At 41.0% G+C, this 14,607-nt stretch overlaps 1 protein-coding gene and 1 long non-coding RNA gene across 2 annotated transcripts; one reads left to right on the top strand and one right to left on the bottom strand.

Moving 5' to 3' along the window:
- Positions 1-6,115: 6,115 nt before the first annotated feature.
- On the top strand, positions 6,116-9,986 carry LOC135936722 (prolyl endopeptidase-like). The gene is made up of 11 exons (XM_065479655.1): positions 6,116-6,405; positions 6,554-6,741; positions 6,796-6,877; positions 6,937-7,077; positions 7,132-7,297; positions 7,713-7,913; positions 7,968-8,156; positions 8,209-8,471; positions 8,802-9,282; positions 9,575-9,643; positions 9,903-9,986. The coding sequence occupies exons 1-11, from the start codon at positions 6,116-6,118 to the stop codon at positions 9,966-9,968; spliced, it is 2,136 nt and encodes a 711-aa protein (XP_065335727.1). The 3' UTR covers positions 9,969-9,986.
- A 2,424-nt stretch (positions 9,987-12,410) lies between these two features.
- LOC135938052 (uncharacterized) lies at positions 12,411-13,746 on the bottom strand. The gene is made up of 3 exons (XR_010574595.1): positions 13,253-13,746; positions 12,810-13,138; positions 12,411-12,750 (listed from the first exon to the last, which is right to left on the bottom strand). It is a non-coding gene; the product is annotated as an uncharacterized LOC135938052 (long non-coding RNA).
- Positions 13,747-14,607: the final 861 nt, after the last annotated feature.

The following is a 14,607-nucleotide window of genomic DNA, read 5'->3' as shown; positions in this document are numbered from 1 at the left end:
GACACACTTATGCGCATCTTAAACATGCGCGGTATGTTCAGATCGCTTCTAAATCTCACAGAGAGGCTGAAACTCATCACTGCGCATGCGTGAACCAAATTAAAACCATCTGCGCGGTCATAATTCCCACCGGGGTACTGGGTTGTGATCTGTGTTGGTTCCCGCCAGTCAGAAGTCAAAATGGCGTCGAAATAAAAGGAGACAATCCAGTGGTCAATCAGAAGCGTCGAAAAAGAGGCGTGACGACCTAATAATGTCATTCCCGCGTATTTTGTTACACTTCCATTGGCATGATGTGCCATCAAACGGTCTAATCAGCTGTTAGGTTAGAAAAAAACAACTTTCTCGCCGTACTATATACATATTACCAGCCGCCATATCTGCGCGTCGCCCCGGGGATATTTTGCCAAAAAATTAACGTCATGTTCTCAATTATTTCTCTATGAAAATTTTCCAATATTCCAAGAAAAAACTTTTGATTTGTCTTCATTTAAAGTATAAATTAAATATGTTTATTATATTTTGCTAATTTAAGATATTTATCTCATTCGTTTAAATTAATTTTAAATTAGTCCCAGGATTAATTGTAGAGGTTACGCAGAGGTGCCATAAACTTGGTATGTGCGCCTCTTCATGAACGATACATATTGCGCAAAAGATTTAATTTAGATCGTTAAATTGTTTTTAATTAAATTGAAACAAAATTGCCGTTTAACGGAATTAATTATTAGGAGTTTTGTTCTGTTTGGAGTTTGGAAACTCATTTATGCATTGAAATGAAATAATATCAACCACAAAGTATTCTGCTCGCAAATGTTTAAGTTGTTAACTTTTATTTTGAATGCTACAGTATAGATTTTGATTTAACTTGGAAGTTCATTTCAAAATAAAATACGTTTGCTGAGTAGGTGAGTGGTTTGAACTTCTAGAACAAAACATAGTGTTGGAATGCTTAGTCAAATAACGATCTCAATTTAGATCTCATTGTCAGTGAATTTAATTGATTTGAAGATGCATAACTTGGTGTCAGCTGGAAAATTTTTGTTCAGGTGTTCAGACAGTTTGATATTGTGAGAAATTTCAATTTTACTGAAGGCATCAACGGCAAAGTTTGAGTTGATGCTTTTCACCAGATCCTCAGTGAACTTCTTTGTCCTCAAGACGCAAAATGCAGTGAAAAATACCTTCAGAGTGAATGACCCGCCTGCAGGAACACCAACAGCGTGCTTGACGGAAGTCCAGCCATCCAAAGGAAAATTGTGTACTGGAAGTTCCACAACTTCATAGAGGCAATGTGTCACGCGTGTGCGTTGATCATCAACGGTTGAGGTGATTTGGACGAACCTTCCAGACGGATTTTGAAATAAATAATTTGTTCTGAAAAATTAATGAACACTATTAGCATAAATTTGCGATAAGTTATTCTGTGCTGCCAACTATGTAAAAGAAAAATATAGCCTCGTTAATTTATAAATGGAACGAAAGATAATGAGCAGCGAGTCTCTGGAACTCAACACATTTAGACCCCTAGTATACGCGGCAGCCTCACCCTGGCTCTACATCAGGTGTGAAATTTGGAAATGTATTTTTGAGAATATTTACTTCGTACTATCGCGGAGTCCTCCTCTAGTAAAATCCAGGACATTGAAAAGCTCAAAGCCATAGATTTTGATGCTTCTTTTCGGGCAAAGTTCAAGTGATACCCAGCAGCGAGCAGGACCTCCTCTCAAACTCTCACATACGTCAAATATACAAGTGAAGTAGTGTCCAGCAGAGAAGACGTCTCTAACGCAAAGGACATGCTTGTCTGAAACCAAATTCAACGTCTGCTGGCCAGGAATTTCGATGATTTCTAATCTCTGTTTAGAGATTGGACAGAGGCCGGAAGCGAGCTGAGGCTTCTCTTCAGCCATCAGAGGGCTTTTCCAGGCCGCAATGCTGGTCTTCTCCTCGAGAGTGAGCATGGGAAACACCTTGGTGAGGTCTGCAGAGTCAAGAGCAAGAAGTCGAAGGCAAGGCAGAAAGCATTGCCGAAACAACTCTCTGCCAAAAGCGAAAAAAAATCAGCTTTCAATTTTTTAATTAAAAATATCTACTATATACCTCTGATTCCTTTTTGTATTGATGTATTCAAGAAAAGCTGCAAGTAGCTCAGACTCAGATCCAATACTCAAGTTATCCAACATGCAGAAGAGCTTAACTGCTTCTTCACTGGCCTCGAGAAAACTCGGATGCTTCAAACAGTCACTTGCCTTCGAGCCTAGAACCTACACAATCATACGTCAGAACCAATCAAATATTCAATTTAATTGTACCTTGAGACAAGCTGAGGCAACGGCTTCCACCATGAAATTCTCACTCAGCACTGTCCACACGTTGTCCACGGTGAGGAACTGGTCCTCGAGCAGCTTCGAGCACACAGATCCCAGTTCATCAATCATGTATTCATCTGCTGCCACTGCCAACTGTAAGCAAGTGTCCAGACTGTCCACTTCCGACACCAGCTGACCACTCAGGTGAGTAAACCTCGAATTTAAAGGAAACAAATATTAGCGCGTAAAAGTCTCACATTACTTTTACTCGATGAGCAGTTGAAAGACTTTTGGCTCAACGTTCTTCAGCCTGATTTTCCCGTCGCGTTTCACGGTCAGAGGGCTGTCCAGCAGGCTCACGAAGAACTCGCTGCTCACCACGAGATCTGACCGAATGGCTCGAATCTCCTGAAAATAATAATGAGTCTCTAGATAAAAATATAAACATCATCCGCCCGTTAAATACCTGCGCGGTGGCATCAGTCGCACCGACGAGGAAGACCACGTCGGTCACGATCCCTTCCTTCAGGGCCTTCAGCTTCTTTGATGCCAGTGTCATCTGACTCTCAGCCATGGTGCGTGCTCTCTGAGGAGTAACGAAGCAACACGGTTCTAGTTGGCAGCTGCAGCACTAATCGCTCTTTTTTGTTAATTGCTGGTCGCAAAGTTGCTCTGCTTCGTGTACTTGGTCCTTCGTAATAATATATGTTGTACACTGATAAAGAAAAATAGCGGGAGGAATGAAGTGAGCGTGACGTGAAGTAGGAATTGGCGGGACACAGATGGCTAAATTGGCAATTGGCTTGGCTACTGGCGCCAGCGGCAAAACCAAGGAACTAAAAGTTACGATTATGCAAGTTAATTTCGAATCGTTCATAGATACCGGTGAAAAATTTTAAATATTTAAGTTTTTCTTACGTTTCGTTATTTTTAATTAATGATATCTCAATTTAACGTCAAATTTTTAAAAATTCTAACAAATTTGAATGGTTTGATGCGGTTTAATCCGGAAATTCTTGTAAATCAGTTCTCTCTTGTACCGGTTATGGAGAACTCGAACAGAAAAAAATCATAATTATTTTATTAATGGGATTTAGTAGCAGAGTGCAAACTTTGGCTTTTTTCCTTTAATTTGAGCTGTTATTTTAGATGGATTTTAAGGCTATCAAATATTAGAATGATTTAAAACAGAATTTCAGATCAATTCAATCGCGGTATCACGCAAATCAAGAAATCGACCAATAAATATATCTGTTTAACTGTTCGTAAATTGCTATTTAGTTAATCTTTGTCTTATCTCCTTAACGTGCCCGCCACCTAAAATTAGCTCTCACTTATAATTGCGCCACTCGCAGCACTCTCACCACTGAGCGGGAAAAAAGTTCGCACGTCGCGTTGGACTTTTGGGTCGGAAAATTATTTCTATGTAACTTTATGAAAAAATTAGTCTTTTCTAAATCTTATCGCTATGTTTGTCGTGATTTAATGCATATTTCAATAATCAAAATAGGAGCAAATGGTTCTTTCTGGGTGTCTGCGTCAGACGTCGGCCAGAAGCCAAGCGAATTCCGGTGGCACGGCGGCAACGTGGCACTTGTGGTTCTACGCCTGCTACGTCCGCGAGCCAAACTTCTACGACAAAGGCTCGGAGGCGTGCGTCCCCGCCTACTCCCCAAAACTCTACGACGACCCCTGCTACGCCTCCAACATCGTCTTCTGCCAGCAGGACGACGCGTGCATCCTCGATTATAATCCTAGATATTTCAAAAGAAAATGTTTTTCTTCGTAGTAAAATTTATTAGTTTGAACGGGCTCACATTGTATTGTTTATTTCGGAAGTAAATATACATAATTATTGCAATCACTGGGCTTAAATTAAAAAGATCACATAAGTAAAATAATTCGAACTTTCTGACTAAATATTAAAATTCTTTTAGAATTCGCGTCTCACTTGAAATGAAAGGATAATTATTCACCATCATTGACTTTATCAATCGCCTTCAGGAAAGAAGGGTGTAGCCGTGCTTTCTCGTCGTCTGGCTCATTTGCTGAAAGTCCAAAATCTTTTCTCCAGCTGAACACAAAAATTCATCGTGATATTTTTTCCAAAATTAAGCGATTCAACATTTTACCTGCGAAAGAAGCGTAGATTGTGTGTCCATCCCACGTAACATTAGGAAATTCGCCACGTGCCTTCTTCTTTGTTAAATGGGCAAGCGACTTTTCATGAAGTTTCCAATATTCCTCCACCTCCTCGTCCATTCTTGACGAACTGGACCTGACCAGAAGGTCGTTTTTGATCCATTTGTCGCAGAAGAGACACCATTTTCCTCGTGTGGCCATCCTTCCCGAGAGTCCTGAGAGTTAAAAAAAGATCAAATCAGCGAAAAAGGAATAATAAATGGAATAAATGTGAAAAATTTCCCACCGCGGCTGTGATAAAAACCCTTTTTTGCGTGTTCCGTTTTTGAATCATCTGGCCAATTATAATTGGCTTCGCTCCGTTTGAACCTGGACTATTAGACTTTAAAAGTTCAAAAGCCTCTGACTTGGCTTTTCTTTATATTCGTATCAAACACCGTGATCCAAATAGTTCCATTTTGGCCAAGGCAAAAGTAAACGGACAGTAAATATCCTTTCCAGCGACCTAAAACCAAGCAATGATTGGAAATTTAGTGAAATTTACAGTTGAAATGCCGGAGGGATGAATTTTTGATCATTATGTGCACGTCGGAATAACAATCAAGTTGGGCTGTAGGCAATCTTACTAAATAATATTCTATTCATTATATAGTGCAACCCGTTTTGATATTTCATCTCGTTAATGATCTCTTTCATTCTTGCTTCGTCAGTTTTTACTGTTTTTTTTTTAATTATTAAAATTAAATTTCAATTTTACAACAATGCTTGACATAAGTTGAGCCATAAATTAAATTATTTTTATTTGCTAAGGTTGCAAATAAAAAGGAAATGTAATTAGAACCGTGTTCCTTTTAAAGCTATAAGACATTTACTGTACTTTGAGGATCAAAATCTACCTGTAGAAACAAAATACTGCTAGAGAGCGAACTCACCCCTGACGTGTTTCTCGCGCAGCCCCTCTCTTCTCGTTGCAGCTGCAGCTCATTGTCAGACAGAACATCGAGCAGTGCACACGTCGGCACTCTGCTGTTGTTATCACCACATTTTCTCGATTCTTGCAGCATCGGTTCACCGTAAGTCTCTTAATAAATCTCATTTTAAATAATTATTCTGATATCCAATTAATGAGTCAATAAGGTTTTTCTCAACCCTCTGTCGTCCCATTTTCTCTCTTAAATCCGAATTGCTTCTATAAAAAGTAGACCTTTATTGTTACACTGACGCTTAAATAATAATTGTTTTCTCTGAGATCCATTGTTCATACAAATTTTAAATTGACTGTAATTTGATATATGTGTGAACAATAAACAACTAAATACAGATCGCGACGCTGTACTAAAAATCTGAATTATTTCTCAAAAATTGGTATTTTCTGCCTTCCTTCCATGCGCGGCATGCGAAATATGTTCATTTTTTCTCCCTATCGACTCCGCTGCTTTTGGGTATGCGAGCGTCTCAGGCACGGACTGTACCAAAAAATTAAAACAGGTACGGACTGGCCAGTTTATATTTGTATCATCAATACGTGCTTTTTAATTCCCATTAAAAATATTGGTTTCGTCAAAATTAAACAGTTTATTTGATTCATTTTTTATTCAAAATTTCTTGAAGATCCTATTTATCCGCAGCAAGTGGACAACGTGCAGGATCGTGTTGCGAGTATGGCCTTCAACTATCCGTTTGCCAGGAGGGACGAGAGCGTTGTGGACGATTACCATGGGACCAAGATCAAGGACCCCTACCGTTGGCTCGAGGATCCCGACTCGCCCGAGTGCAAGAAGTTCGTGGAGAAGCAGAACGCCATTACGCAGCCGTACCTGGAAAACTTCAATTACAGGGAGGAAATCAAGAGCCGCCTCACGCAGCTCATGAACTTTCCAAAATACTCGTGTCCCTCGCGCCATGGCGACCGCTACTACTTCTACAACAACTCTGGTCTCCAGAATCAGAGGTAATATTGCTGGTTGCCGATAGAAGAGCAGTTGTGTATTTTGCGAATCAAAATGGCGGCCGTAAGGGGGTGGCCAGCCATGATGAATTATTAATTAAAATTCGGACATATCTTTATCATCAATTTTAATCCTCTATAATTTTTTCAGCGTGCTGTACGTGCAGGATGATTTATACGGCGAGGCCTCCGTGTTTTTCGACCCGAACGAGCTGTCCGAGGATGGCACAGTGGCGCTGACTGACACTGAGTTTTCCGAGGACGGCAAAACCATGTGCTACTGCTTGAGCCAAAGCGGTTCAGACAGGACCACCATTCACTTTAGAGACACCGAAAAAGGCAACAAACAAAATACTGGTTACATAATTATATTTATTAATCTTTGAATTTCAGGGCGTGATTATCCAGAAGTGCTGAAAACGGTCAAGTCTTCCCCGTTGGAGTGGTCGCATGACAACAAAGGAATTTTCTATGCCGTAATGCTTTTTCTATTGAAGAAAAACAATCCTTCTCACGTTTATTTTTTTTATATCAAATGTATCCGGAACAGCAGGGAAAATCAGACGGCTCCGAGACGGAGTCGCCCATGTGCCAAAAGCTGTTCTACCACAGGCTCAACACCCCACAGTCGGAGGACGTTTTGGTCGCCGAGTTCCCCGACGAGACGCGTTTCATGTATGACTCACCATTTAACTGATTTAAGTTATTATTTATTATTTTGTCAATTAGATATGTTGATGTGAGCCACTGCGGCAATTACCTTTTCATCTTGCCGGTGCTGAAGAAATGCAAGAATGATTTGGTGTTCTTTGCCGAGATCGGCTCTCTGCCTGATGGACCTCAAGGACTGCTGCCTCTCACCCAAATTGTGTACCAATTGGACTCTGAATATGAGGTTAGTCATCGTTAAAGGATAAACGGCCCCAAGACGGGTGCAACCGTCCGTCAAAGAGGAGAAATAGACCAAAAGAGTCAAAAACCGGAATGAAAAATCCTCAGGAAAGGGAGAAAAATCGGGAAATGTTCTCCAAAAAGCATTAAATACAGGCCAAGGAGCAGATATCAGGTCATGGTACCTTGGAACAGATCGTTAGGGTCTCCCAAATTAGCGTCCAATCAAATACCAATCCAATAAGGGGTCGTGGTCAACGATCTGAAGAGAAACTGAATTTTAATCAATGAAAAACCAATTTAGCCTTCACAAATTCCGAGTTGCATAAAGGTTTGCTAATCAAATAATAAAAAAGAAAAATACTGAAAACCAAGTTAACTTTTTTAAGAGGTGTTTTAATCGAAATTGATTTTTCCAGTACGTGACAAACGTGGGGTCCAAGATCATCTTCTGCACAAACAAGGACGCGCCCAACTTCCGTTTGGTCACCATCGACCTGGAAAATCCGAGCATGGACCAGTGGAGGACCCTGGTGGCTGAGCACCCAAAGGACGTGCTCGACTGGGCCGTCCTCTCGAACAAAGACAAACTCGTCGTTCACTACATCCACGACGTCACGGTTCGACCCATGATTGTTTGATTCTTAAACGAATATTAATGCCTTTTAATGCAGAGTGTGCTACAAATCCGAGATTTAGCCACCGGAAATCTGATCACGCAGCTGCCCTTGGACCTCGGCAAGGTGTCCAGCGTGTCGGAAAATAGAAAGTACCCTGAGTTATTTTTCAGCTTCATATCCTCGTTCCTAACGCCGGGGGTGTATTACATGTGTGACATGTCAAAGCCTGTCATTCAGCCTGTGGTAAGGAGTTATTTTGAGAAAAATGCTTTAAATAAATATTTTGCAATTTCAGCTGTACAGAAAAACCGAGCTGAAGGACTTCGACGCCTCGTCCTACATGACGGAGCAGGTGTTCTTCTCGAGCAAGGACGGCACCAAGGTGCCCATGTTCATCGTGCGCAAGAAGGACTTGAAGAAGGACGGCAGCAGTCCATGCTTGATGTATGGATACGGAGGCTTCTACGCCAGTCTGCTGCCCTGCTTCAGCGTCATGAGACTGGTCTTCTTGCAGCATTTCAACGGAGTCTTCGTCTATGCCAACATCAGAGGCGGAGGGTGAGTAATTTTTTGCTCTTTTTATCCCTGTCCAAGGACCAGGAAGGGCACGATTGCTGAAACCCAGGTGCGAATGGATAACATGGGCGCACCAGGTCGCACAGGGACCCAGCCCACTGAAGGGCTACTTGCCTCCGCACCAAGGACATTTTGAAACGCTAGACATACGTCCCGTGAAGCCAAATCACGCATGCTGGAAAGGTGGAAACCAGCAAGTAGCTAGTCGGTGTAGAGTTATGCAGCACTGAATGTCCGCTTAACTTTGGAACAGATGGATTCGAACAATATTTATGGCATATTTAATCTAAAACCAACAACTATTTGTTTCAGAGAGTACGGTGAGTCGTGGCACAACGCTGGCCGACTGTTGAACAAGCAGAACGGTCTGGATGACTTCCAGGCTGCGGCCGAGTACCTGATTTCGGAGGGCTACACGAGCAGCCCCCGTCTGACGATCCAGGGCCGCACAAACGGCAGCCTGCTGGTGGCGGCGTGCATCAACCAGCGGCCGGAGCTCTTCGGCGCCGCCATCGCGGAGTTCGGCGTGCTCGACTTGCTGCGCTTCCACAAGTTCACAATGGGCCACAAGTGGGTGTCCGACTACGGCAGCCCGGACGACCCTGAACACTTCCCCAACCTGCTGGCCATCTCGCCGCTACACAACGTCAAGGTGCCGCCGAAAGAAGACGTTCCGAGGCAATATCCGGCCACGCTGCTGCTCACCGCCAACCACGACGACCACATCGTGCCCCTCCACTCTCTCAAGTTCATCGCCCAGCTGCAGCACACCCTGCGCAACCACCCTGACCAGGTGAGTGTCTTTCGGGATCCTGAATATAAATATAAGCGTGGCTATACGAGAATCAGGTGTTTTTTCGGGACAGAAATAACGATGAGCAGTTCCAGGTGATTTATCAGTTGTGTAAATACCCTCAAACAGATGGCGCCACCGTATATTTCTGTAATAAATTTAAATTTAAGGCCCTTCCGCTGCGATTTCAGACTCAATCCTACCACTTTACTGAATCTTTTTGCTTTTGACGTGCTGAAAACCAAAACCTACAGCTTTTAAATCTGGTATTTTTCTTTTGTATCTGTTTCAGACAAATCCGCTGCTCATCAAGGTAGAGACCAAGGCTGGACACGGAGGCGGCAAACCCATTGCCCAACGGGTGAGACCCAAATCTTCTTTTTAGTTTAAAACTAAGCCGATCCGTGTTTGAAGATGAAAACAGGTGGTGCCGTGGTTGATTTACTATTTTTACTGCGATTTTAGATTAATTACTTCAAAATATTTCAATTGAGGTGCTAAAATTAAAAAATTATTACGCCAATAACAGATTAAAACTTGAGAAATTTCTCAAATAAAGATTTCTATGATTTCTTGATCGGAACCCGTCCAATTTTTTAAATTTAAAAATCCTATTTCAGATTGAAGAGCAGACGGACATTCTCTCATTCATCGGGCGTTCTCTGAACATCCAGTGCGTCTTCTAAGTTACAATTAGCTTTTCTCTTCTTGTTAATTATGTAACATAAAACATGCAAGGAAGAAAATAAAAATGAATTGAGCTCAACTAAAACTGCTATGCTGATTTAGCGATCGGCTGCTTCCTTAAAAAAATGATATTGATGAAAGTTAACGAGGGTATCAATGTGTCGTATAAATGAACTATTCGGGGACCGGGATACTATCTTTTTTTGGTTTCCCACCGGTCAGCAGTCAAAATGGCGTCAAAATAACGGAGGCCAATCAAAAAGAGGCGTGCCGACCCTATAGTTTTATTTTCACGTATTTTGTTACATTCTCATCAGCCAGACGTGCCATCTAACAGTCGACTCACCAATTACCGGGCTAATCATCTGTTATAAATATTAAAAATCCCCGCCGCACTTTTCTAGATTATATTTGTGAGGTGTTCGTAGAGGTCACTCAATTGACGCTCCCGCATGAACCTCAGCAATAAAATGTCTTGGATTTTCTCAATAAAATTTCATAAAGTGACCCTTTAGTTTTTAATTTATCCGAAAAACATTCCCCGTAACAAGTCTAAATCTTGCTATCACAGTTGCAGTAGATAAAAGAGAAACAAATAAGTGGAACGCGTTGTTCAGGAGTTAAAAAAATGTCCTAGTATTAACGTTAAACGTAACAAACTGCATTTTTCTGAGCAACAAATAATAATTCTTCATATTTTCACCTGCTTAAAATCAAATTCTCAGGGTGCCTGCTGAGAATAATAAATCTATAGGAGATCAATTAGATGCGCAGATGTTTCCTATATTTTATGAATTTGTATTCAAGATGAAGGTCTTGTCTGCGTTGTTGATGGACTGCGACTCTGGGGTAAATGCGAAATGAGTAGACTGGCTTCGTTGCTGTGTGAATGTTGATGCGAGGAAAGGAACGGTTGTGAGACGGAATAAAGACTCGGATCTGTCCGAGTGGGTGTGTCAGGGACTTCGGTGAACATCCGAAGTGTGATATACCGTGTTTTAGTCCTGGCGTGCAAAGCTACATCGGGGACGGCAGCGATGGCGCAACTTTGTCTTGCAGGAATGACATCATCTCATCGGTTGTCCTCCCTATGTAAGCTGGTACGGTCGTCTTGAATTCTCTTTTTTTAATTTGGTCGCGTCCGTTTATATATGCTCGCCAAACAATGGGATTTGTCTGTTGTGTAATTTTGTGTTGAAAATGTCATTGTTTGACGGTTTTTGGGTATCCATACAAATCTATAGCATTAATATTTTCATTCTCTATTCATTGAAATTAAAAACGTGAAATGAGTCTAGATAGAGGTATTTTTGATAAATTAAAAACTGCTAGATCTATTTCAAAGTGTGACACTTTCATTAAATTTCCCTACTCCTCATAAGCTGCTAGCAGATGGCGAGAATTTTGAATTTGAAGGCGGGAAATTAAATATTTGTGGTTACATCAAATTGGCTCTAATAATTCGGTTGTTTCGCAAAAAGAGGAACTGCAAGAATTTATCACAAAAAGTATGCCCTTTGGAAAACATATCAATATTAATTTTAATTAACGTTGATATGCGTACAAATTTAAATCTACATTTTGTCAATTTTTGTATTTTTTGTATCCGTCACTCAAATTTGACAGTTGTGCAAAAGGACACGAGATGGCACATGGCTCCACGACAGCAAGAAAAAGAAACTCAAAATTAAGTGCGAATTCGATTGTTGATAGAATCACTCATTAATTAAAGCAAGTATTTAAATTCTACCCCTCTTTGTCTGACGTTTTACTGCAAATTGTCTTGCTGCCCTCGCGGTTAGCTCATTTGACGTTACATGCCATGTCCTTCCCTCCTTACCCTTAGAAAACATAAAAATCTCTATGACGTGAGTCGTATTTGAATTGAAAAAAATCGTCTAGGCCGATAGCAGTTGGCTGTGGTAGAGGGCGACATGGAGGCGGCAATTTTGGTCCGCGGCGTCGTCGAACGAGAGAAGGGGCGGGTCGAGGGGACACACCCGGGGGCCGAAAAGAGCCCACGCGAGAGCAGCGATCAGCGCACCAGTCAGCGGAGCCGACGTCATTTTCCAGACTGAAAATTTCTTTTTTCCGCCGCAACTCTCATCTCGCGTCAATGCAGATTGGATATCTTTAAACGATCAAATTATCTCCCTGCTGCAGTTCATCGTTGATGATAACACAACAAATTGTATTCGTTCTAGCTACTACTCTAAAAGGCTTTGTCGGCCAATAAAGCAATTGACCAATTAATCATTTAATATTTAGACTGCAAACAACCTCTATAGTCAAAAGATCTTAATTTATAATATTAGAAAAAATGTATACAATTTTGAAATCTCCATTCATGGTTCCCTAAAAATACAGAAAGATATTATTTGATTTAAACTATCAATTTATTCATACAAATTTAGAATCTCGAAGAGATCTGTGTCAGCATATATGGCTTCATTTAAGCCATCGTGATTTGGCCAAGTGTAGCACTTGAAGCGAATATTATCGATATTGGGTCTGATACGGTTGATTGTGAACTTCATTTCCCTAAAATCTGGGAGATTTGCGGACGCATTCTTCATAATTGCTGCAATTTCTTTGTAAACAAGTCCTGATGTAATGCCTGGTATACTCCATTCGAGAGACTGCAACGAACCCAGGATCTTCTTTTCCATGATCAACTTTTTGACTTGCTGCAGATCATCTAGGCAGCATCTATGTACTTCTAAATTGCACTTTCGCAGGTTCGGACAAGAGGACAAAAGAGCAGTTAAGCTTCCATTCACCCTGCAGATAAATTTGCAATTAAAAATTAGAAAATCAAAACCATGCAATATAATACTCACATTGCATACACACGTTTCATATCTAATTCTTTGAGATGGCTGAAGTTGGCCTGTTTGGTGGCATTTTCAATGACCTGGACTCTTGATAAACTGAGAAATTCCAAATTGGGGCAGAGTTCAGAAATGAGGTTCAGATCGACGCTCTGGTCATCAATTCCTGTTCAGGAAAGCCAGCGAAGGTTTGATCCAGATTTGAGCAGGACGGCTTCAATTGTCTCTTGAAAACTCAACATGGAGAAGTCCAGACAATTAAGTGTCGTTGGCAGATTCAGTAGATTCTTCTCTAACTCATGTGGTGTGGATTTAAAGGGCATAGTTGTACTGCTGATCTGCAATAAATAAATTTTGAATCTAATTAATCAAACCTTCTCTCAAATCTATAAAACTGAAATTCATAAAAGATGATATCCAAAACCATGGAAATGATTAAAGTTATATCATACCTGCAAGTATCTGATGCTGGAAAAATCTCCATCGACATTCGATTCCCATTCGTATTCATTAAAATATTGATATTTTCGCTCTCTTGGGATATTTTCGTCTTCAAGGAAATCTTCCAAAGTGAGACCACTTGGTAAGACGTCGCAGATGATGTCCAAATTTGGCAACACCAACCAAATCCTCTTCTTTTCCTCCAACGTCAAACAACATACATGAAGCAATCTTAGATGCCCAAATGATAATCTGATTTCCTCCTCAGACATATTGGTGAACTCAAACATAGTGCCAGGTGCGCTAAGTACTCGCAAATTGGGAAGTTCTCTTCCCAAAAGCGCCAGTAAGTGAATTTTATCGTCAAAGAGTCCAACAATCTCCACGATTCTCAGTTCCTTCATGGAGCTTAGAAATTCTAAGCACGAAATTCGGAATTCACCGATTCCAAAGCGGAATTTAATCTGACGTGTGTTCATTTTTAAATGCCGCACGTTTGGAGCAGCAATCGGCACCATCCTCAGTACCTTTAAAGAAAAATATTATTTTGTTTATGTTGTCTTGTTTGTTTTTGCTATTTTACCTCAATGAAGGCCTTTATGGGATTCAAATGGCTTGGGCAAAATGACATAAGGACGTCCAAATCGAGTTTGTATGTCCTGGTGTTCATCAAAACAAACACTAACCGCTTCAGGCCGGTGAAATCCTCCATGGTATTGCATTCTTTTGTTTCTCTCTTTAGCAGCTCCTGCAGAACGTTGTCCCTCAACTCAGGGGCTGAAATCGAAAACGATTGCTCTTTTATCTGTTGCTTTTATTTGGTGGTTTTTATGATACATACACAATTTAGTTTTGATGTCATTTGCTTTCCCTTCTTGCGTGTAGACGTCCAAGTTACTCAGGACAGATTCAATCGCCCAATCCTTCAGCTTCTTTAATCCGTTCAACCGGAATTGGGTGTTCCTTAAAAGAGCAGCGTCCTCCTTCCTCTTTTCCATCTGTGGGAAGCGATATTTACCAAAAATTAACATTTATCTAACGAGCGCATTGGGTTTAGAGGGCACTGCCACATGCATAATTTACAATAAATCCACAATTAATTTTTTACAAAAAAAGAAGCTTAAAACAAAGCGAAAATTCGATTGTTGACAGAATCAGTCTTCGTTCAAAACAACTATTTAAATTCAACTCTTTGGGGTGGACTGCGGCAACGCAACCTTGAAAGAAAATGGCAACGCTGGACATAAGGCTTGTATTGTTCTGTGTTTCAATGTCGAGCTAAAAAAACGGTGCCGTAATCCACCCCATTGGTCCGACGTTACTAAAAATCGCCGTAGATTAGAAGAATTCCTACTAAATCTTGCCT

The sequence above is a fragment of the Cloeon dipterum genome, chromosome 2 (assembly GCF_949628265.1).
Source record: "Cloeon dipterum chromosome 2, ieCloDipt1.1, whole genome shotgun sequence".
Lineage (NCBI taxonomy): Eukaryota > Metazoa > Arthropoda > Insecta > Ephemeroptera > Baetidae > Cloeon > Cloeon dipterum.
Note: the sequence above shows the minus strand (reverse complement) of the source record. Positions and strands in the feature narration are given on the sequence as shown.